This window comes from Vanacampus margaritifer, chromosome 15, assembly GCF_051991255.1.
Source record: "Vanacampus margaritifer isolate UIUO_Vmar chromosome 15, RoL_Vmar_1.0, whole genome shotgun sequence".
Lineage (NCBI taxonomy): Eukaryota > Metazoa > Chordata > Actinopteri > Syngnathiformes > Syngnathidae > Vanacampus > Vanacampus margaritifer.
Window position 1 is genome coordinate 6,592,663 of NC_135446.1, and position 25,758 is coordinate 6,618,420.

General features: G+C 42.5%; 1 protein-coding gene across 4 annotated transcripts in view; it reads right to left on the bottom strand.

Annotated features, from left to right (window-relative positions):
• dock4b (dedicator of cytokinesis 4b) overlaps positions 1 to 22,984 on the bottom strand; it is a 108,567-nt gene extending 85,583 nt beyond the window's left edge. For all 4 annotated transcript variants that reach the window (XM_077544419.1, XM_077544418.1, XM_077544420.1 and 1 more), the window contains exon 1: positions 22,810 to 22,984. In XM_077544419.1, coding sequence (XP_077400545.1) covers positions 22,810 to 22,846 — 37 coding nt within the window. In that variant the 5' untranslated portion in view covers positions 22,847 to 22,984. The remainder of the gene's footprint in view (positions 1 to 22,809) is intronic.
• Between the last annotated feature and the right edge of the window lie 2,774 nt (positions 22,985 to 25,758).

The window sequence follows — 25,758 nt, forward strand, 5'->3', positions numbered from 1 at the left end:
GTGCATTAATGGTAATTTCACAGTGTCGGAAACTTTGGTTTTCTTGGATTATAACGTTTTAAGGGGGAAAAAATCAGCCATTTGCCCCAATTGGTTGATTGTTTTGACAGATGTTTGTGCCAAGGGCAAGGGCAATAATGGGCCGATTATAATCAGTCGGGCCCTAATTTTTTCATTATCTTTTGAATGGTAACAACTGCCAAATATTTAATTTCAGTGAGGTGTGTCTTTACCCTTATTGGCTCTATTATATTGTAAACCCGATATTATAGAGAGATACGGTATATCCAAATTTAATATACAAGTAAATAAGCAACATTTCTTTAGTGTGAATGCTGGGATAATGGAAGCAATTGTGACAGTAATAAATAATGAAAACAGTCATTAACTCCGGGGCCAGAAATGGAATATTTAAACTGTGCTCTCATTTTGACCCCATCAACGTGCTTCCCACTGCTCGCGACCCCGCAGAGGAAGTAGAGCTTGCGACGAGGCCTCTTGCCTCAAATGGGTCTAACAGGTGTGCTGCACTTCCACGCCGAGCGCAGGCTTGTCAAACCGCATTAAGTTAGGCTCGCTCGCAGTGCGTTGACGCTCCTTAGAAGAACAAACACAGCCGGAGGCTTGGAGAACGCGCAACAGCAGCTCGCCTGCTTCGCAAAAAGCAACAGAGCCCCTTCAAAACGCATGAGGCAGGTATGAGAAGATGATCAAACCTTCATATTGTACTGCTGCTCAACTGAATTTGACAAATTCAGTGTTATAAAGTGTACAGTATTTTTTTTATCTTAAGCAGCATTTAACCCTCATTAGCTTGACTTTCTTCCCCCTGACTGATCTGAAAATGATTCACGTGCGTAATCCACTCCCACGTGTTCATTATACAGCATTTATATCATTAATATGCTAATCTGTTAACGCAGCAACTGGTGGCACTCCCCTCGCCTGCGTTGCTGCCAAATGCACGCTTCATGAATATTCAACTATTATGTGGGAATATACACATGTGAGCGTTATGAAACATGCCAATAAACGCTTGCGATGACGCATTCAAAACGACCATGAAACGCCAGAAAAAGGAAGCGGCACTTCTCTCCCATTGTTTCACAAGATGGATTTTGAGAGCAAACAAACAGAACTGAAGTACAATTTAGATAATAAAGAAAAACGTCTCTTCAGTTCCTCATAATATACTGCTGTGTTCTATGCATGTTCACTGTACACATTTTCACCAGTCAGACCTGACACGTAAAGCCAGAAGGGTACTTTTAGCCCAGCGATGTGACATGAAAACATTCCGACTCAAACCAAAACTAGCTGAGCTATGCTTTGTCTTCGCCAACACTGCGAACACTGTTTCCCAAATCAAAGGGCCCTGCGCATTTATCTTGCACTCTGTGGTCGAGTAAAAAAAAAAAACTTATAAATACATCCCACAACTGTAATCGCCTCATGGATTTGAGGCACTAAGTCAGAATGCAACTTCAAAATGCAAACGGTATGACACACTCGAGTAACATGTTTTTTGGTGTTAAGACACATCTCAAAGTTTATTTTTGGTGAGAGAAAATTGTTGACATAAAGTCTTGTAGCAGCGATACAGCAGCGCTAGCTTGACAAGCTACCACTGTACCAGTCGGGGGGGAGTACAAATATTTCCATTAAGAAAAGCATTCTGTGTTGCTCTTTGCTGTTATTTCATGTCCAGTTCTGCATTAACTCCTCTAAAGACACCGATTTTTTTCCCAACACGTTTCGCAACCTTAGCCTGACGACATGCGTGTGCTCTTGCCGCAAGGTTACGGACGGTCGGGAGTGAGCTTTGCTTGGCGCTAGGAGAAAAGTGGAGGCCGACGTTGGCGCGGCAGAGACCTTGAACGCCGTTCAACTTGGCACACGCATGGTTAACCAAACCACTGGCGAGGAAGCGCGATAGGCAGCACGTACAAAAGCAAAAACGGTGGAAGCGAGCAGCGGAACGAGGCTTTCATCTGGCCTTCTTCTCTGCCAGCTGCTGGGATCTTTTCACCTCGCCTCTGCGTGCAACCTGGCTGCCATCGCAACAGCCACTCCAATAACAACAAGTGTGAAATCACACTGCAGAAGCGCAACCTTTGAAAGCAGAGTGGTGCGAGGACTATGACTGTTTGGAAATTGCTGTAAATAGCAATCCGGAAACTGCAAGATTTTATTTTAGGATTGAGTGACTTTACTGATTCAATGAAAATGGCTGAGGTGGCTTTCCTCTTTTACACAAGAAGGTTGAACATTATCAAGTGAGATTGTATAGAAAAATAGAGGCACTGGTGGGGTAGTGTTATACAGTGAAACTTTGATTAAACAGACTAATTGGGTGAATGGTCGTCTGTGAGAGCCACCCAGTACACCCAAGATAGTACAAAATTATTTTGTACTTTTTTGTGGCCTAAAAATTCAAATAGATATTAGCTACAAAAACCCCAAAAAACAGTTTAGCCGAACTTTCGTAGAGGGAGGATAATGGCGTGCATCCGGTCGAGTTCATGAACCACGATGTTAGCGCTGACTTTTGTTGTTCTAAAATAACATCTCATAGATTAGGGTTTTCCCAAAAAATGTGTACTGTACCAAAGACAGCATGGTTGAGAGAAATGTACAGTACTCGCTCCAGTAAAAACAACAGCCATATACATAAATACTGTAGGTCAATATGACATCTCCTTGACATCTCCTTGAGCCATCTTGAGCTAGCTGTCACCCTACGGCAGATGCAAATCAGTGTTGCCAAATCGCCGACTTTCAAAAGCCTCTTTGCGACTTTTTCTTGTCAAACGCGACTAGCGGCAAATCTAGCGACTTTTTTCTGGTCTTATTGAGAGTTTGTTTTTTTTAACTCATTTTTGCCTCTCTCATGTTATTCCTCTCTCCTACACCGTCAATTACTCTTACATGCAGATTGCCAATCATGAAAATTAGTTAACGGCGTCATTTTGCGAATTCTAGCGACTTTTAGGACAGCCAATAGCTACATTCCTTAATGGAGAGTTGGCAACATTGATGCTAAGCTAACATCTTTGTTCCATTACATTTGTAGGGACACTCTCCCCTACTAACATGGCTACCGGATTGACGGACCTTTTAGCCTGCTGTAGTCTACTGTAAAGTGTGTTTGTCTATGACAAGAGAGCGACGCAGGTCAGAAACAGTCAGCAGACCAGTCGCTGACTGTTGATGCCGTTTACTGGCAATGTGTCAAATTGCAGCCAAATTTGAAATGTATTGCACAAGAGGGGTGTTTTGAGTGGACGGGACACAGTTTTCTGTCGGGTAAATCTGGGGTTCATTGGTTCGTGGGTAGGTGAATCAAGGTTCCGCTGTATTTAGGTCAGTGAAGTGGATCACATTCATAGATGTTAATCTGATCATGCATGTGTGCTAGAAGCACGTTGAATTTGCCGAAGATTCCTAATCCCCCATAGCGTGACATCATCAAGTCACTTTTACACATTTGTGGCGAAAAGCATCCAAAAGGAAGTGTGATCCAATAAGTGAGTCTGGACATCATGTGGCACATGCCTCTCGTTCATACGCTTCCAGATGCTCCCACCGCGGCGCTGCAGCTTTCCAGTTTTCGGCCGAGGTCACACTGACAGACACCTGCTCACCTTCCCACCACGCAGCTAGCACGATGGAGGCCAGGGGGAGGGGAGAAAGGAATTAAGATGGAAGAATGAGGAGGCTGTCAAAAAGCAAAAAAGACGCAGACAACTGAACATCTGCCTCGCTCTGCCACCCAACTGTTAAAAGTGGGCGTGTTGAACCAAACCCACCGCATTCTGACTCACAGAAAGCCTCTCCACTTCCTTTAGCAAGTAGGTGGCACCGACCTCCATCTGTACTTCAGGCTCTCTTGAATCAAATTAAAACAAATTATGCCGCATGCAAATATAAACACACACACAGGCAAAAGTGAACAGAAGCCACCTCTGTGGGTGTGTGACCTTCCTTCGTGAGCGCACACACACACACAATTCGGGTAAAGCTATCTGTCAGGCTGCATATTTTGCCATCGGCAGGACCGGTGAACGCTCTCCGTACGTCCCGTCTCGCAGATTTCACGTCACCAAAAGACACTCCATCCGTCAGCAACGGGAGCAAACACAGCCGCCACTCATGTTTCTATCGCCGCGGGCCATAGCAACACTAGTCAATGTGATGAAAGCGCTGATGAGAAAATGATGAAACAAATTCGACAAAGATTACAGCACTGCAAAAACAAAGACTAAGGTCAAGCAGTTGCAAAAAAAAAAAAATGTTTATGATAGTGTATAAGAGACACAATGAAAAACAATACAACAAAGTACATGCCAATGGCTGAATAATCATTCTCATTTAGACATATAGTATGCGTTAATGCACCGGTAACATTCCATTATATCAGATCGTTGTGGACAGCTGATGCTTATCACCTCATTATAAATCCATCCCCGTCTCATTCCGGTGCAAAGTATGCAGCCGTTCGCAGCATCTAAACATGAGTGCCCAAATAGCAGTTTTCTCTCGGTTGGAAGTTGCCGGTTGTGTTGAGCTAACAGGCTGATTTATACAGAAACCTCCCATGCTAACATTGCCACTACACTCTCAAATGTAGCTTGGGGAGGCCAAACACAAAAGCCCACACTGTGAGGTACAGTAGACCACATCCTCAAGCGTATTCAATGCAGAATGATGCAAATCCATGTTTGTAGCAAAATGTTACCATGCATGCACAGATAATAATGTCTTTAGAGTTTTATTTTATTTATCAATCCAAGTCAATAGGTCAATTGCTAAATTTTAGCTGAACTGACCTTTCTTCTGATCTTTCTTACCCAGTAAAAATTGGTTGAAATAACGCTGAAAAGACGTTGAATTACTGGTGTCCGACCAAAAGATGTCTGAATTTGGTTGCAAAGTGGAAGGTGAAATTTTTAAATTTTTAAGGCGCAGAAAAAAATGTCTTTGAAAAGACGCCATTTTAAAGTCTAAATTTGGTTGAAAAATTAACCATCATAATTTTTAAGCCGTTGAAAAGACGTCTTTAAAAACACGTCCCTGTAAAGTCTAAATAAGATCCCTAAATTATTCATTAATCGTAATTATTACAATATAACAAAATATTTAATCACAAAGTCATGACTGGATTTTCGATCAAGAATGAGACATTGAACAAAGTACATTTATTGTCAACATTACCATAAATAACAAATCATTTTTAGAACGTTTCCAAAAATAGGCAGAAATATTAAATAAAAACTAAAGATGAACATATTTTTTATGAACATTATACAAACACTTAACATTAAAACATTTGAAAATTGAAACTATTAAATATAATTTAAGTTTTGTATTTTTTTTGGTGTAGCCTCGACACCCCCAGACCATGCAGAGACATATTTCAGATGTTTTTTGGTTTTGTTTTTTGCACTCACTCACACAAACACACACACACACACACACACACATACAAACACGGTGTCCCAGGCGGGGAAGCAAACTCACACCACACACCAACCTGCATCGTAGGCAGGTGACTGTACCACTCCGCCACCTGAAACCCTATGTTTCAGATGGTCATGGTTCAACTTTATTTCAGATCAGTCTCTGGTTAGGTTAGCATTTAGCAAAGGACTGTCAATCCAGCTCAAAGGACCAGCTGCTAAAAAGATCTTTGTCTTTAATGCTTGTATATGAAGAACCAGAACTGAGGACAGCGAGACAAAGTTTAAAAGGTTTAATACCAAAAAAGATGGATACCAGAAGGATCGACACACAGCTGTAATGCTTTATCGGTCACAGATATGTGGAAGGGGGTGTACCGCGTCCTAAGACCAATGTTTCATAATGATTCTGAACATTTGTGAATAAACTGAGGGGGGGGGTCAAAAAAATTTCAGTATACAGCAAAAATATATTCTTGTTTGTTTTTGACTGGTCGTGTGTCGTGAAAGCTTTTGGCTCAATTAAGGTTGGGAGCCATTTTTCAAAAGATTTCCATCCTTTTTCTTTAAGTCAAGGACAAACGCCGCTAAGCCTTTCACAAGTTCCAGTAGAGTGCAACGACTGAGACAGACAGAAGTCGCTGGGAATGCAAATGAGAGGAAGACAACCATTGCCAAATTTTTTATTACATGTTTCCATGTCTCGTCAAATTTGGCACGTCTACCGCCAACCACCAAGAGTCTTATTTAGCCTAGTTTGCCGCAAACAAGCTCAAACACAAAAAGGGGAGGATGAAAGAAGCATCACAAACAGCTGAGAGAGACAGCGTGCTGGTCCCGGCGGATTAGAATCCCAAATTCTGTTTAGTCGTTATCCCATACATTCGCTTCACATCCTGGCCCAGTAGCCTTCATTCAGCGCTCCTCCCGAACAGATAAAACAAAGCGCTCAGTGAGAGGCAGACTGTATAATTGTGTGTGCGTGTGTGTGTGTGTTTTAGAGACAGTGAATGAAAGGACTGCAGTGTTGGCGGTCTGCATTGAGCTGGAGGGGCCGCTGGGCGCAGGTTCGGATGTTAAATGCGCACTCGGATTCGCCGTGGGATGCCGAGACGCGGAAGAAAGTCCCGATTGAAACAACCGCACGCAAAGTGATAAGTGCACGCTCGCTCTGACAGACGGTGGTAGCCTCCGAGCACAGTCAGAGCCACTAAAGACGTTTCACACACACACACACGGGCTCTACTCAAGGACACACAGATGGCAGGTGCTTCACAAATACAAGCCAGTGGAGCGGACCTCATTATCAGCAAGACATGAAGCCGAGAACATGACTACTAACAAATTCATATTTCTCAACTTATCTGTACCCTTGAAAACAAGAGCTCCCTTGCGAGCTTCTTCATATGAAAGTGGAATTTAGTAAACTTTCACCTTTGAATGATGTTTTTCGCGCAAACTCCAACTGCTTCAAACTCTTGAGATCAGACCATTTTGAAAAAAAAAAACAACACTGACGGGTGGTGGAAATTGCAAGACCTCTAATAGACTATACAGTGTGTGTTTGTGGCGATGTGTGAAATCACCTTCAAAAGGTCAACCCAGTTTTAACGGTTTGTCAACCTGGATCATCAAACATTAATTGGATCCATTTTACACGAGATTTAGTGCTTTTCGCTTTTATGTCTTAGGTATCTGTATGGCGACAAGGTCACATTTATACGAAAGTAAGTAATTAAGAAAGGACCGCAGCCTGTCATAATCTGGGAGAAACTACCTGGAAGACCTGACCTGAACGAGATATTCAGCAAGTGCACTGAGGAGAACTGAGTGGACACAGGCAACAATAACCCAGCCGCCAGAGTTCTTTACTTCCTCCAATGGCGTGCCTCTCATCTAAGAACACTGTGACTCCTTCCAAGCTCAGGAGGGCTATTTCTTGTCAAGAAAACAATGGTGAGATGACAAAGTAGTGCCAGTAGAAACGAACGAGTGGAGCAGGACCGCTCTGACCGCCAGCCCAAGCCTCAGAATAAAAATAAAACGTTTTCATGTGATATGCGTTTGCCTCTTCACGAGCCACAACATATGGAAAATGAAGGAGTGAGTGTGCGGCTGTGACTATACTGGCACTGGTTCTCATTCTTTCCTATAAAAAGGATAACACGGGTTGAATTCTGTGGTTTGTTGTCTTACCAATGCTACCAAGATCTGCAAGAAGTGGAGATCAATAGACTGACACTAAAAGTGCACAACACAAGAACGAATTCCGATCACAGGTTGCAGTGTTTAATGCATTTGAAAGAGACAAAGTGCACGCTTCTTGCTCAGTTCTTTAGTTACCTTTCTGTCTACAAATTTGCAGGCACGTTCAGTTCAACGGCTAAAGTGGTTGACTGATTTCTGATCAGCAACATACAGAGTGAGCCACTGTCTGAATGTATGGCCTTCATGTGTGCACGTAGTCTCACATTCCAAAAGGATAAAGGAGGGTCAGCTGTCGTCTAGGCTATTTTGCTGTGCCCGGCATGCCACTGGTGGATGGTGGAGGATTGTTCCACTGGGGCGAGGAACTTCTGGCATGGCAGGGTGGATGATTATCAGAGACAATGAGGTATTGGAAAGCTTCTTCCTAGAATCCCAATGGATTGTGAAACATAACAAATCGCACAAACCAGAGAGAGTAAGAGAGATCTCACTCTATCCCTCTCACGGCGTAAAAATAATTAACCAATACTCAACCATCACATGGCAACGTCCCTCGTGTCTACTTTGAATTTTGCTCCGACTCGAGGAGCTGCTCCGCACTTAATCTTGCCCATTACCGAGTCGACATATGCGGCAACAAAAGAGGCTCCTCTCCAATTTGTTTCATAATGGCTCTCTTCCTGTTAGGCACCCCAAATGCAAGAGAATCCCAATTCCCTGGCACGTCCGGCAGATTAAATTGGAGGAAGTGGCGCACAGCTCCGTGCCGGTTAAACTAGGCTAATGCAGCATCAGAAGCAAGACGGACCAGCAGGCTGGGTGGTTGCTAAGCTGATACCTCGGCTCAGCTAATTTTCTCTTGCTAAAGTCCAACGCAGACAAAATCAATGCAGTAGAGTAAGACATTTGTAGGGGTGAGGAAAAACAAAACCGTCCCAGTTTCTCGATTTAGGTCAGTGGCAGTTAGTTGTATGCTTGCACCAAGCTGTCGGTAATTAAATAAAAATATTCCCCCCAAAAAAAAAAGTCTACAGGAGGGAGATATGGATGAGGAGGAGGGACGCACAAGGCTGGAATGATTAATTTCCTCTTTGTTTTTCTCCTCCCACGATTGTGCAAAGCAGAAAAGGTAACCTCATTTGTGTGCCCATTCCATGCTTGGCGCTAGCTGGAGGGAAGAAAGTATAAAACACGCTAATGAGCTACAGAGAAACACAAACATTGAGATGCTGCTCGGCCGCCCGGTTCAAAGGAGGGACACTTTGCGGGACGTCCGTTGACAGCCCATCACATTACTGTCCCTGCAGTCTCCTTCCCTTGTTCTCTTTGTTGATTGCTTGGACTCATTTACAGCCTTGCTCCATCCAGATGCAGTGATATGAACTGACTATGCAACAAAACTCGTGGATTGTCAGTAAACCAACAGAGAAATGTTTATACGCTATCAATACATCTTTAATCAAGCAATAGTTAGGCAGAACCCTCTGACACCCGATGAATATTCATTCCACAGAGTAGCGAGACAATTTTGTCATTTTAGCTTTGTCGGCACTTGACTAACCTGCACAGAGTTATTACTCCAACCCCATGAATTAAAAATTCCCACACACGCACTCCAAAATGTTGTCAGAAGTTTACCCGGCGGAGTGGAAGCTGTTCTAGCCACAAGATCTTCCATTTACCATTCTTGCAATGGCAGGTATCCCAAGCCCAATAACTCAAAAAGCGCAAAATACTACGAACGGTTCCAGTGAGGTTGAATCCAAGACATCAGCTCTGGTTCCCAAGCGGATAGACTATCATTTAAAAGCAAAGGCGGTAAGCCCTGTAAAAGATCACTACTCGAGTCAGACAGTGCACATATCAACTGATGATGTTTACGGAAAGCTAAGAGTCAGTGGAAGGTATCAGCATTGGGGAAAAGAAGATGTGATATAAACCCAGAATGCGTTTCTTTAATAAATGAGCAGCCTAGATAAAAGCTGTATTAAAAATAAAGATGGACACAGAACTACTCATGAAGACAAATCTGTGTCACCTCGTAAAATCTTCAGACAAAAAGAAAATCAGTATAATCATCCACACCACTGGCCCAGACTGTGTTCCTAGGTGGCGGTGGTGATGGTGAGGTTATTGGTGCATTAGGGCAAAGAGGATTATGGCTGCAGATGAGGGTCCCGAGGGAGCTTACGGGTGACGCATCATCACTGATGATGTCTGGAAACATTCCCACTCCAAATCAATGGCTGCTTCCTGGCCAGTTCAATCATGCCCGTTACTGCAGTCACAGTTTATGTCAGAAGATGCCGACAGCTAAATCTAACAGTAACCTTACGTGTTTTGCTTGAGGATACATGCATGCCATGCACTAATATCAATTACAACGTACAAGAAGACATGCAGTATTATCCATTTGCGGGGCACTATTTATAGATTCTCCACTCTCATTAGGTCATCAGAGGGCCCAAAATGGTCCAAATAAGCAGAAAGGTGCAAGTAGGGAAAGATCCAGTATACAAGTCCGAGCTTACATGTATAACATGTTCTATATGTTATGAACAATATGAATGTCTAGCTGAACTATTTTAAAGGGTGACAGAAAACAAATGGGTCTCATTTCACGGCATCGCTTTGAACCAACGAGCCCTTAATTTGTGAACAATGTCCATGAGGGAAGGAGTCCAGTTTCAAAGATATAAGGCACAAATCACTGACTTGATGCTTTTTCCTGCTCTTTCGGTGAGCATGAAAGCAATGCTCAAAGAACTGAAAGTTGATACAGAGATTTGCAACCGTCAAGGTCAAAATGGACCCACTGACAGACCATTAGGCACCAGATAAATAGATACCGGGCTATATGAGCCAAAAAGATTTCAATTATTGATCCATTAATAGTGAAGATTACTCAATGTGAAGAAGTGCTATTTTTACATTTCCAGTCCCCTCGGGGAAGAAACCCCCACAACATGATCTCTCTCGCTTGATCAACAAAGCCATCTGTCGTCAAACAGAATCTGGCCATGAATCCCAGTGAAATGTGGACGTTCACTAAGTGGCGCATGCTGGATTATTTCCATGCTAGTGTCTGTATATACAGTATATTATCTGGGGCCAGCTCTCAACACAAATTGCTTGTTAGCAAGAATAGCCAAGGGGCCTCACAGGGAATGTGAACCATCCGACGGTGTAGGTTCCCGAATTGGGCTAGTGTTGTGGATATAGCAAACACACATGCAAATATTGAATTGTTTGTCATATTTTCTGCCTTATTGAAGTCTCCATGTGCCATGCGCTGGCCAAACAAAGGCTCCCACGGTGGTTTCCTTCCCCTCTCGTCCACACAAAGGGGATATGTTTCAGCTACTTTTAGAAGCAACACTTGACGCTTAGAGGTCCTCAGACTCCCTCCCCTGAGGGTGGAGAGTGATTGAAGTTGGAAAATAAAGACGCCAGGTGGACGCTCGGTGAGGTTAAGCTTGTGGGGGAGCAGGGGCCACTTCAAGCCAAAGTGGAAGGATTTTGCAGTAACACCAAGTGGGAGAAAAGGGGTACTGATATCATTGCCTGGGGTGAGATTGCCCCCGGTTTGACATACTAGCTGGGAGTAACTTGTGCAACATCACTTTTAATAGCATATGATTCAGTTTATATTTGAACTAAAACAAGTGAAATGTGCTCATTTACAAGTTTGACAACAGATCATGATGATGTCCACAAACCTCCAGTTTTCAGAAAAAATTTGAATCAACAAAGTTCACAAGCCTCTAGAAACCATCTATATCTGCCAAGTCAATGTAAAAAAAAAAAATGGGGAATGCAAACTTTTGTGTAGTTGTGAAGCTCCTAAAAGACCCCATTCAATCAAGCATCAGACGAGAGATGCTCAAAGACACTTCTTCCGACAGACAAACAAAGCTTAAAAAAAAAAATCCAGCCGGGGGATTATTAATGCAAATATTTAACTAACAAATCTCTTTTTATCTCTGTGTGCTTTGAAGGCTTTCACTGGATAAACACTTTAAAAAGCGGGCAATCCCTGCAGACAGGTTGGGTTGAATAAAGCAAAATGAGTCGCAGCAGGATTCAACCTGATCAATTAAACAGTCTTAGAACTCCACAAAACCCATACAATTAATTTAAAATTATTCAGCAAAGGGTAGGTAACTAGTTGCTTCCAATCATATTTTGGAGCCTTAAATTAATCTAATTTCAGAGTTCTCTGATAGGAAAAATCAGTGAAGGGAACATGCAAAAATCTATAGCTCTTTCTGCCTAAAGTCAAGCAATTTGAATGAGTTGAGCTCTCACATGTACCATGAATCAATTGCAATTGGGCTGAACATTCCTCAGATTGATGGGGAGATGGGAAAATATGTGGTGAGAAAAGCCCTAGCCCAAAAAGGTTTGGGGAGGAACTGAATGTAGCTGGCAGAGGAGAGGAGACGTGAGGTGAGGCCGTGGCAGAGAGCCAACCCAAGATCGACCATCATCAACAAAGAGGAGCACGCAAAGGTCAGAAGAGCTGCTGCTGTGCGAGCTGTGATGGAGACGAGAAGGCCGCCAAATCTCAGCTGTGATGGAAAGGTAATTTAGGCCGATCAATATCATCGTCACAGCTCTTGAACTTATAGTCAAGCCATTTAGTAGGTGTGTGCAAGGGCACGACAGAGAGCTGATGCACTTGTTCTGCAAAACAGCCAAAGTCCCTCCCTAACTTTAAGAAGCCACTTATTGTGGTCCATTTAAAGTAATCCCCATGTTGACCATTAAAATCAGGCTGTTTTTTCCCCAAATATTGCCTCTTCCTGATCAAGGACTTCAAACATCTGACTAGCGTATGTCATAAAATTATCCTAGAAGATTATCCTTTAGTTTGTTTGAAGTGTGTTAAAAGTGGATTTGTCCTGATAATGGGGTCGCAAATGGTATGAGGCTAACAACCTTTAAACGTGTTCACAGGGTTGGGGAATCCAGGTACAGAAAGTAAAAACCCAGCCACAGATTGGCTTCTTGACTCAACCGGCAGGTAAACAAGCTCGTCTCCACCTCTGGAGTAGAAACACCCATGGCTAAAGCAAAACTGTTCCAGGGTTTTAACTTTCTGGATCTAGATTCCCCAACCCTGCGTGTTGAATATTTACAACCAAAAATCTTCATGCATGTCGGGAAAGCCGACTACTCTCTCGTCATTTGACTCCATGGACTGTGACGTGAATGAAATGTAGCCAGTCAAAGAAGTGCTCGGACGAACAAAGAAGCAATGGTAAAAAAGTTACAATCAAATATGTCCCAGCCAATGTCGTTAAAGTGGGTTACCCAAACGGCAAGAAGCACTTTCCAAAGCAAGACTTTTGTTCCGCATGTACCGGGAAATGTGTGCTCGTCTTTGTGTTTGTGAGATCACATGAGATCACGTCAGCCCTCTGCCTTGGAGAACTGGATTCTAGACAGTGGTGGAACAGACCAAACACAATAGAACCACAACTCTCTCCAGGAAGAAAAAAAAAAAGGAAAAAAGAGAAAAAAAGAAAAAAAAGAACCACAACTCTTGAAGAATCCTCAAATGTATTCCAACCAGCAATCCAATATTCATATGATACTGTGCAGCTTTACTGTAGTTCACAACCATGTGTTTGGTCGCTGACCTGATGATTCCAATGAAAACAAACTAATTAAAAGCATAAAAGGGTAAATATGCTAGTTGAAATAGTAGCTAAGATTCATCCATTGCTAATCTCATTTTACAGCATTTGTATACTCAAAAAGGACAATATTGCATCAGAAGAGGCATAAAAAGCAGTTTACATCCTTTTCAAATCTCATTGCAGCGTAAAACACGCCTCCAAAGAGAGCATAACATGTTTTGTAAGATTTGACAGAAGGCAGAGCAAGTCGCACACCAAAGATCCTCAGCGGTGAGAGTTGCTCTCCTAAGCCCGCCGAGCATCTGTAGTGCTTTATCATCTCCAAGACATGAGATCCACCGAGGCTGCCGCCTGCACATCCATGCGGGCTACAAATAAACACATTATGCAGAGGCAAACGCACATATTACACGAGAAAATCTGGGACAGATGAGTACGGATTTGAAGGAATGCACAGAGAAATAAAGAAGGCTTGAGAACGAAAACGTATTGGGGGAAGTCAGGAGAGTCAGGTGTGGGGGAAAGAGGCAGAGTGTGAGATAAGGGTCATGCTGCCGTAACCTGCTAGCCTGGAACACGCAAGACTGAGGCAGGAAGTGGGACAGGAGGAAACAAAAAGCAAAAAGGAGCAGATCTGAAAACGAAATGTCTTCTTTTCATGAGCATCGAGCTAAGTATGTGGAAGAGATAGGATGCAAGATCGAAGCACATTTAGGATTTTTGTTGTTTTTTGATCCTTGCTTTGTGGACTTTTTCCTGTGTATTTATTCTCTTTGAAGAAAAAGATCCGACAACCTCCTCCACCAAAGGTGAAGACGGAATTAAGGCTTGAATGACAAGCCAAGGTCAAACAGTGGGTTTCTTAAGCGCTATCAATACGAAGACCTTTCAGGCCTTTCCTCTGTCTGTCTTACTCTGGAATTAATCCTGACAATCCGGGTGACCTGAGCTGCACCAGAGTGAAACTGAACTTCCACGGTGAGTTCATGCCATTTCCTATTGATGTTATTTGCTCAAAGTGTCCATTTAGGTCACATCCACTAAAGCAGGTTTAGTATTCTGCAGCACTAGTTGTTCAGACACACTACGTAGGTGATGTATAGATGATCATTTAGAAAACACTGCTGATATAGCGATTTAAAGGATGCTGATTTGCATGAGAGCTGCAGTTTACATGGTGCACTGGAGTGTTGCAAACAAATTCAGGATAATCTTGGTGTACACATTTAAACAGCATCTCGCAATAAAACATTTAAATCATTTAAAGGTTGGTGTTGGCCTAGATTAGGGTTCGCCAATTCCGGTCCTCTAGGTCCAGAGTCCTGCAGGTTTTAGATAGCACACCTGATTCATATAATAACCTCATCAGCATGCTGGATAACGATCCTGATCTTTAGGAACGGGTGTGTTGGTAGGTGGAAGCATCTCAACTCTAGGACCGGAGTTTGAGACCTTTGCTCTAGGACCTACATCAGGGTTCACCTATTCCGGTCCTTGAGGTCTGGAGTCTTGCAAGTTTTAGATGTTGCCGCCTACCAACCTGATACTAAAGATCAGGATTGTTATTAGGTATGCTGATGAGCTGATTATATGAATCAGGTGTGCTAGTGGGTGGAAACATCTAAAACCTGCAGGATTCCGGACCTTGAGGACCAGAATTGATTAACCCTGCTCTAGGACCTAGAGCATAGATACCAAACTCCGGGGCCTCGAGGGCCGCAGTCTTGCATGTTTTCGATGTCTCCCTCTTTCAACACACTTGAATCAAACAATCGGGATCGTTGCCAAGCTTCTGCATAGCTCGCAGAGGTACTCCCTCATAATTGAAAAAAAGCAACACAAAGCTTTTTCAAGTTCAGAAATTGAAACAACAAAATTATTGTGGGAACACATTTTAATCCCAACTCCAGAAATGTTGTTTTAAACGAATCAGCAAAAAAAAACAAGCAAGGTTATAAAAGTCAATTAGAACTCCGAACCCCTGTTGACACCACAAAAACCTCTGAGGAAGGTCCACAATTGCTGGAATGTGCATTAGTGACAGCCATCTTGTACGGCCAAAAGTTAAATTTTCACAGCAAACACACACTCTCCCGACTCCATCTCAATTGACTGGTATCTGACAGCATCACTGCTGGATAATTTTGTCATGACAAATGGCCACAAAGAAGAAATGTGAAGCCAAAAACAATGGCAACAATAAGCTACTTAACACAGGACAATTTGGACTTTGGAAAGTCCCCAACTACAATCACAACAAGGTTTTGTTTCTTTGTTTGGGATAGCTGCCCCAGCTATCTTGGACACTTGTATTAGCCATCAATTATTACCACATCTCTCCCTTTTTCCTTCCATATTAATAATGAATTTAACACAATGGCTGAAGTAACTTTAGGCTCAGCAGAAATAGCTTTGACTAAAACCAGCACTCTGGTCAAATGGAAGCCTTGAGGTCGTTCCGATTACACTGGGTCACACAAGCGCTCCCACAAATCAATGTACACTTCCTTTATGGTCAATACGGCTCGCTGGGATTACAGCCACAGGGAATAGAAAACTGACACTACACCAAGCGTGTGCAAAATTTTTTTTCATACAATGAATGAGCACAAAAAAACAAGTGTCTCCTGGCACATTAACAGCGCCTCTCACCTGCCAATCACAATGATTGTCATTGTCAGGCACCCCTGTTTTTTTTCTATTATGAAAATTGCACGCCAGTCATATTTCCCCCTGGGCCCACACAGATGACAAACACTTCTACTGCCAACACTGCGGGAGAATTACAGATCAGTTAAGCCGGCAAATTCCTAATAGGACACATCCCATTAACCTCTCAAACGCAAAGATCACACATTGATATCAAGAAGCCGGTTTGGAATTTCCTTGCCAGTTTTATGATTATTTTCCAGGCCCAATGTCTTGATCCTTTCGAAACGCAACACACAGATGACTTCACGTCAAAACAAATGTGAAATATAGCCGGGAAATGCTCAGGGGAGAGGCTCCCTGCTGCAAAGCAGGCTGGAACGCCATTGGAGTGGAAAAGCAGGAGAGCCCTTGTCGCCGCCGCCACCAATGTACCCCTGCCCCCCACCCCTGGTGGCCTGTCATAACATTATGCATAGCTGTGGACTAATGCTGCATGTGTCTGTGTCACCACCAACAATGGGATAAGCTAGCGAGAAGTGGCAAAGGGGAAAATTTAATTCCACAGAATCCATTCATCTCCTTCTTACATCTTTGTGTTGACAGATCAAAATAACCAAGCTTGTGGATAATATCAAAAGTGCAGGCTGAAATAAATAGAGCATGGCTTCATTCAACTATGAACCAGCATTAGCATTTTTACATGTTTGTGTAACAATGCCTTCATATTATTCCTAGTGTGGATCACGTAATGTCTGCACAAAGCAAGGGACGGCTATCGTGAACAGAAGTAAGCAAGATAGTTAACGCTCGCTTACTCTATTTATTTATTTATTTAGTTTTTGTCTTAAACATCTGCTCAACTCACAAGGAAGCCGCCTACATGCTGGTGCTCCATGTTGATGACGACTCCGTTGGAGAAGGGGCGCCATCTTTGCAGATGGAGATGAGGTGGCGGCGAGGCGAGGAAGAAGCAATTACAAGCTGGTAGGCTTCACCTCGACACACCCCCTCCCCCAAACCTCTACCCATATCTCATCCTGGGGTTTGCTGCGTTACGGAATCATGGCTATAATGGTGGAATGGGCCTTTGGGGCGCCCCGCTCCCAAACAACCTGCTAATCCCCTGTGAAGTGAAGTGGGAGAGTCTGGGGGTAACAGGGCAGGGCGGGTGCCTCGTGACAATGAACCCGCCCCTGACACGCGCCAGCACCCACAGTTACATCCCCCCCGGGAGAGAAGGTGGGGGTCTCGACATCGGTCCTCCTTCCCAGCCAGGCCGCTGGGGACAAACAAGCAATAAGCTGGTGAGCTCTTTTTCCATGTGGAGAATTGAACGCGGCCACTACGATAAATCACAACTTGCATCGTCTTTGATGCAAACCAGCTCGTTAAAATTGTTTAATTATGTGTCTACATTGTGATGAGCAATGACACGCTTGATTGCGTTTATCAAAGGGTCTTAATGAGGGGAGGAGGAGTTTGTCTGCGGCATAATGTGACGCTATGTCGCCTTGAGTGACTTACGGAGTAGATCGCTACTTATTTTCATCTTTTATCTGATCTCATAAATTACTCTTTGCATTCAGAAACGCGACATAGACTGTACAAAAACCTCCCACCCAAACCCCCTCACTCATTTTGGCTTAAGTCACTTTAGGGATCAGATATGAACATCTTCTCATCTATCTTCCAAGTTTCTTGCTCCAGGTTAAAAAACAGTAATCATTCAACTAGTGGGTTAATGGGCACTTTAATATCAACTTGCCTTGAGTCCATTCATATTTCATCAATGGCGGCAGCCCGGGCTTTCCTAAATGAGTACGACTACGTCGGTGAGATGAATCGACATCAAACAAAACCGTGGTCGTCCAATTAAGCGGAGAGCCATTTTGATCTTTATCTAACTGGTCCGACATCAAATAAAACCCGAAACACTTTGAGTCTTTTCCCATTAGCAAACCTTATGGTCAAACGAGGATAAAAAATGGCTAACTAACTTGTTCAAATACAGAAAAACCTCAATTTAACGAACCCAGAACCAGTGGGCCCCAGATTCAACGTACAGAAAATAATAGTCCAGTCCATTCAAAGTCTTAGCTCCAGAATTGACCACAATTCTCCAAAGCAGTAACGGCGCAGTGGCGTCATCAATGACAGAGACGGGTCACCTGTTGCCGGCTTGCTCTGCTATTGTGTCATAGGTAAACAAACTTACAGTGGACTAGAGCAGGCTAAAAAACGCATCAATGTGGCAGCCATGTTGGCAGTGGCGATGTTCCCATCAAAGGCAATGGAAAGCATGGACATTAGCTTAGCATTGCCGTAAGTATACAAGTAGCTGTTTTTTACTCAGGCGCTTGTCATGTACACTTCTCTTGACCATGCTGTTTTTAGTGCAGTTGTTTCTTTTTAAACTCTTATCTATAGCATCTAATCTTAAAGGAGGGGGGAAACGAAGCACTAACATAGCGGCGAGCACGTCCAACAGCTGATCTTCCTGGTATGAATAATTTAGGATTTCTTGTTATTCTGTGACCTCCTAACCCTCAGATCAAAGTTGAACTCAGGATTAGTGGGGTCAGAAATTGTTGAACCACTTCCTACATGCAAGCCCAGAATTAGAAGACCTGTAATGGCAATGACCACTTTTACATGCTGTTAATATTCAGGTTAAGGTCAGAATTCCGGTTTCTGAAACAATTGAGGTAACACGTTTACATGCTCATTTGTGCTCGATTGGAATAACCCGTTCGGACCTCGACATGCGGACAACGTAATTGCGTAAATAACGTCATTTCCGCTTTTAACTCTTTGACTGCCAGACGTTTTCATAAACGGGATGTCGCCAGTGCGAGCCGATTTAAGCATTTAGACTGATCTTTCAAGGTCCACAGAAAATGTTGTGTTTGGACTATGGAAACACACATACTACCAAATGAAAGATTGAACTCTCATCTTTCATCAGAAAAAAAAAGTTTGTTTCTACCTTATTCCGTTCTTCAGTAATCAACAATAGAAAATGGTTAGTTTCACCGAAATGCTCTGTTTTGAAACAAAAAGCGGAGAAAAAGAGCTTTTTGTGAAACGATGTTATTTCATGCACTAGTGAATTGTACACTTCTTTTTGTCCATGAATGATGCCACAAACACCTAAATAGTGCTTTACTTCTGTAAAACGCTATCACCAACAATGAAAAAGTGTTTTTTTGGTTGCAAAATACGTTTATTTCCATTCAACAGTGTAACAATTTGAAAAACAATTTCGCAAACTATTTACAAATGTGTGCAACTGTGGTACTATTTACAATTATGTGGATGTTTCAAATACAGTTTTTCTTTTTGTAACGCTCCCATGCGTGCAAGGAGACGCAGCAGGATTTGCACAACAGATTAGTTTCACTTGCGATGGCTCCTTTCGCGTGCAGACGTTACACTTTCTTGACGGCCATTTTTTCCCGGGAATAGCAAGTAGCAGACTGTTCCACTCCTCCGATGAATATGCATTGGACTCGGGGCACTCTTCGTCGTCCAATTGAACGTCCGCCTGAGCGTGCTCGGTTGTGCTCCGCGTTTTCCGGTGTTAGCATCGCTAGCCGGTGAACCTTTATGACGTCGTCATAGCCGCCGCGTCAACGCTTGCAACTTCAGCGTCAACCTCGGAGTCACCATCATCATCATCGATGATGATGATCGTCGTCATCAATGTGCTCTTTGCCGTTGGTCGATGCCTTTCGTCTTTGAAAAAAATTCCCAAGCGTGAGCTGCTTGCAACTGCCATTGTTCGCTTTAGCTCCGCCTCACGTCTTCTATTGCCGCGTCAATGCTTCCAACCTCGGAGTCACCATCATCATCATCGATGATGATCATTGTCGTCATCAATGTGCTCTTTAGTGTTGGTCGATGCTTTTCGTCTTTGAAAAAAACTGCTCGAGCGTGAGCTGCTTGCAACCGGTCGCCATGTTCTCTTCGCTTCCCCAGCCATTGTCCCCTCTAGCTCCGCCTCACGTCTTCTACTGACGCCTACCCAATCTTGTCAAAAGAGTCATTGCTGCCATCTAGGGGCCAAAAATACTCATTAGGCTAACTAGATCTGCTTGAAACTTTCACCACAGCTGGCCAAGGCTTTCCTCCACCCGTTTCAAAAAAAAAAATAAAAAAATTCGATGACTTTTAACGTCATTGGCGGCCCTCCGTAGGTTTTTACTTGACGTCTTTTAACGTCCATGGCAGTCAAAGAGTTAACTTACTATACGTTCAATAAAAGACATTATTTTTATGTCAAAACCCACACTAAATAAAGTAGTTTCCTCCTCGCCCCAAAGGTGTGGTTCTTTGCTGCGAGCGTCAAGAGACACAAAAAAACGTGACAACGCAGCGGAAAAATCAATGCATTCAAGGGAGGCTCCTTTAGCAAGTAGGACAGAGCTGCGCATACAAGTCGTGACTACATAGACCAAGATGCCTTGCGAATCAAATAAGCGCAAAAGAAGAGAAAGAAAAGAAGACGAAAATAGCGAGCATGCGCAAAGCGAAAAACATTGCCGCGATTGATCGAGATATTCCGAATATGTTTGTAAGAGCAAGAATTCCGGTTATGAAAGGACTAGTTTTTAAAAACCCGAATAAGAGCATATTCGGGTTATTGCGCCTGTTTATATGGCCTTACAAAACCCGCATATTGTCAATATTCAGGTTTTAAAAGGGTTATTGCCTGCATGTAAACATAGTGATTGACTCACCAATTTCCTAGATCAAACCTGAATGACGTCTTCCACAACATAAGGTACTGTACGTAAGGTACCGATTGCGGGATGAGGGATTGAAATCGACCCACAAATTTGACAGATGTAATATCAGAGGTGTAAGGGGCCGAGACACGAATGTGAAGTTTATATCATAGAGTTGCTATGTGTTAAAAGCAAGTGTCGCTGTACCAAATGCTGGTGTTGACGTCGCCGCAAATCAAAACATTTTAATGAAGGAAAATGTAACATTGAGTTTTGAGCGAAAATTGTAAATATCATTAGTCTATACTGTATCTCTAATGCACCAGAGCCACAACACTTAAAGTGTAAAAATAACATATTTTAGGGTAATTTAAACGAGAAAAAAATTCAAACTAAAGATATGTGGAATACATTAGGTTTTGCTCCAGTAGCTATCCACAGCTAAAATACAATACAAAAGTAAATAAACGTGTGCTAAGCAACAATACATGTTAAAACGCTAAAGAAAATACATGCTGCTAACACCAAAAAGTGTCCATGTTACCATGATAGCATTCAAGTACATCTTCCAAGCTCCCATGACAACCATTCAGATGCTGTTCAAGCCTGTTATTTAAGGTCAAAATCCACCTGGATTTTGTAGCTTAAAGTAACAATTATCTGTACATTATTGTTGCTTTAAAAATTGTAATAATCAAAACAGTGAGTGGAGTTAGACACAAAACTAACTGGAGGATTTAAGGACTCAATTCAAAAACTTTTGCACTGATCCACGACACAACTGTCGACCTCGTCACCTGTGCGGACTGACGCCATGACGTCGTCAGCGATGCCAGCACGACCCCTCAGAGGTCTCTTTGTGGTTTGGCATTTCACAACAGGAACACACTGGTTCCTTCCTCAATTTTTTTTTTTAAAGAGAAAAAAGAAGGGGGCCTGTACAACAAAAGACAAGCACTGCTGCCAAAGAATGTCTTAAAAATTAAATCGCTGTTACTGAGGGGAAAGGGATAGATAGAACGCTTTTAATCCAATTAACAGCAGTTTGGGGGGGACAATGGTGACTATTGAGCTTTTAAAATAAATATCCTCCCTTTAATCCAACCCAAGTGGACTTTGAAATTGGATAGTCTGCAATTACAATGTGAATCCCTTTGCTCGGATCAAGGATCTGTGACTGGTGACACAGGACAGGTTTCTGGAAGGAAGTTGACGCTTTTAGGGGGGAAATCTAACAGGAAAAAGTCCTGCGACCAGAACGTAGGCTTTGACAAGAAAAGGCCAGGGGCTACTTCCTAGTTCACCGAGCTTCACTGGTTTTAGGTCATGGTGGAAAGGTAGCCTCCAAGTGCATAAGCAGGACAGGATGAAAATGTGTTGAAACGACACACAAAAATGTAATTGATTATGGGGGGTTTAAGGGGACTGGGGCATCAGTCCCACACTGCAGATTAAAACCTCTAGGGAATATTATTATGAGACGTTTAACATTCTAACATCTCAATGATCATGTCATTGTGAGGAAGAGGAGGTGGAGGAGGTGGAGGAGATGTTGGTGGAGGGGGCAGCAAATAGGAATTCTCACCACACAAGCAGGAATAAAAGACTGTGTTCCAACACCCCCCTCTTTCCTTCCTACATTCGGTTTGTTGTGGCTTGTGTGTCTCACCTTACTATTTCACAACCCTCGACAACCTGAAACAATGCACTAAGGATGCACACATGTGAATGAGAGTATCTATGGCATGGTCCTTCTCTAGGAAAATAAATAAATATATAAAATCAATTTCTAAAATAAAATAAATATGGAGAAAAAGTGTCAAATCCTAAACAACAAAAAGGAACAAATATTGAATATGCTGTTCATTTAGCAACCCGTGGGGGGCGGGGGGGTCACAGCGACAACACTCTGCCTTGCAATGTGGCAGTCAAACGCTCATCATCAGGTCGGATGCTTCCTATTGTTGTTCATGGGGGAGGAAAAAAAACAAAAACATCCCTAATAGTAAACAATCAATTGCGGCTTAATTCCTCCAACACAAACAACACAGTGCCTGTGAACGCACCGCACGTATTGCACTTTCACACATTGAACAACAGAAAATGCAATAAACTTACCGACGCCGTATTTTTCCTGCTCCGAGGGTATCCACATGTTTGCGGCGGGTGCTTTCAAGTTTGGCGTGGAAATAGCGGCGAAATTGGTGCCGTTAGAGGCATTCTACTGACGTGCTCTCCTCCGCTCCGTAGTAGGAGTCATTGTTTGGATTTCCGAGGCGAGAATGCGCCACAGCTGGGAGCGGGACGGAGACATGCTGCCTTCATGTCTCATCGGAAATAGAGACACTACTCCACGTCGCTTCACAGTTCAATTCGAAAAGAGACGACTTGGTGCGGATGACGTCTTCCATTTGTCCTTATTAATTTATTAACTCTTATTAATATGTGAACGATAACTAGTGCCCAGTCAATATTGTGGCTTGTTCAAATTTAGTGGTGTTTTTCGAGGCATGGTTTATGAAACAATTACTGTTTTTACAAAATGGAAGGCTTTTAACACTAACGACAATAATTTAAACGTTACTTATTTTACCTGGAACAAACCAAAAGCTATCCATTAACGTTAGCGCTACAAGACGAGCTTTCTAACAATCGGATTCTTGAATGTCCGCGGTGTCTTTGAACGCTACTACAAGGCCACCACAGCCTGAAACGACCGCGTTGCATAGTGGGGGTTGTAGTCGCAACTGATGACGTCAATGTGGTGAGGAAGTGGTCTTTTTAGCGAGTCAATTTACAAGAAAGACAGAAATTGGGAAAGAGAAAAAAAACGAGAAAGAAATATCTCATCTAAGACATGTTGATGCACTACTAGTGTGCCGCAACACCTCTAATTTCTTGCTTGAGGTGTTCAACATGACCTTGATCAGGACCATGGACACACACACACACACACACGCACACACACACACACACACACACACACACACACACACACACACACAGAGCTTCAAGTGGGACAAGTGATGCATGAAAAATGTATGAGTCTATGTATGAAGAAGAGAAAACTGGAGGGAGTTGCACAGGGTGGATGTACATGCACATACGCACACATGCATCTCGGTGTGTGTGCGTGTGTGTGCACCAGTGAGTTTGCACATGTGCGTGTCTATGTGGGTGAGTGCATGAGCACCAAATGTCACACATTTTTTATGAGCAGGCTGTGTCCTCACTCACTGATACACCCAATTTCACTCAAACACACAGACTCTCTCTCTTGGGGGCTCGTCATCTGTTTGAATATGGCTCAAGGTGCGTTCGAGAACAAAGAATTTTGGTTGAAAGTTGTTCTTTGAAAGTGTCAGTTGTGTCGCTCTGTCCCATCGGTGCTTACCATATCCGTTTAAACATCTACCTTGTCGTTTCAATGGTGAATCATGAATGAATATACCATGAAAAAAAATTAGTTCTTGGATGCTCGGAACATCACAGCTTGACTGTCACTCACCTGTCTTTTACAGTACACATTTTCTTTGCACACTAAGATTCCACATGGCATTTTTAATTAAAAGAAAACAGACTGAGTGGATTAGTAGTACAGTAGACATTGCCTAGCTTCAGTCATTCTGATTGGTGCTGTGGGGGCAAATTGTTGGATTGTAGAATGTTCTACTCTGCATATGAATAAATCATAAGCCGAACAGGGGGAGGGGGGGAGGCCGGGTAAGCACAGTAAAACAGAAACCCCGCAGATTCATCCCTTGGAGGACCAGAAGTGGTCTCGTTTTCCAGCGAGTGCCAAACGATGTTTTGCAACTGTGAATCAATGTGCTGTCAACATAATGGCAATGCAACAAATCTAAACATGGGAAACAGAAACGGGACATAGTACTGCTGAGAAATACGAGTGAATTTTTTTTAAAGGCCTTTTCTCCAATTGTGTGGTTGCGCCAACAAAAATACAGAGAAAGGGTACATTAGATCGTTCCTTGAGGGACTCCTGCTGACACTGTCCGTAACGAAAAATAGCATTTAATGGTTAATCAAAGAATGTGAACAAAAATTGGGCAGAACAAGATGCAAACTGGTTGACCTTCTCCTTCATCTGCTCCATTTACTCAGAAGACGCTTCTTGCAGATTTTCACAGCTTTAAAAAAAAAAAATAATAATAATTATTGAGTAATAGTTTTTTTATAAAGTAAGAAGTCACTTGCTTTTCTGCCCGTTGATTTGCCACAAAGCAGGACGTGTGGGTCAGTTGGTTGATAGGAGTAAAAACATCCCCCATGCAGCTTGGACGCGGCAGGCAACATCCTCACCTACAAAAGCAGCAGGCTTTTAAAAATAGACATAAAAGCAAAAAAACACATCTTCATAACGGACTATGTTGTGAAAGTGTTTCATAAGGTGCACAGTTTTATTTGTTAAAATCGGCACATGGTCAAGTACCTTTCAATTGTTTTTAGATCTGTGAACTCATATTTCTGATTATTAATAATTAGGGGTGTCAAAATTAGTGCATTAGTTGATTTAAAGTTCCTTTAACGCCACCATTTATTTTAATGTGCAATTAATGACCACCCCTTACTTGGAAAACCTGTACTGGGGGAATTCCAGTCGCAACGCAAGAGACACAAAAAATAAAATCTTGATATTTTCAGTCATTCAGGACGATTACAATTTTAAGCGATTTTAATCTAATAAACCCCCAAAACTTTTATTTAAAGTTTTCATTTATTCAAAAATAATTCCTGTGCAAAATATTCAGACAACAATAATGTATACTGATTATAAATCAGTTTTAACATAAACTTAACATACATAGTTAGAAAAATTACAACATCTGAATGTAACAGAACATAAGAACAACAGCTTTTAATAGTCCAGAAGACAAAATTCGATTTCACGATTTCGCAAATTTTCAACATTTCGATTTTCAAAATGACGATTAATCCAATTAATTTGATTTATTGCCCAGGCCTACGTCCACGTCAAAATTTTGCAGAGATAAACGCAATAATGCATATATTTGTGAAGACTGGGGTCAAGTTGTATTTTATCATTTT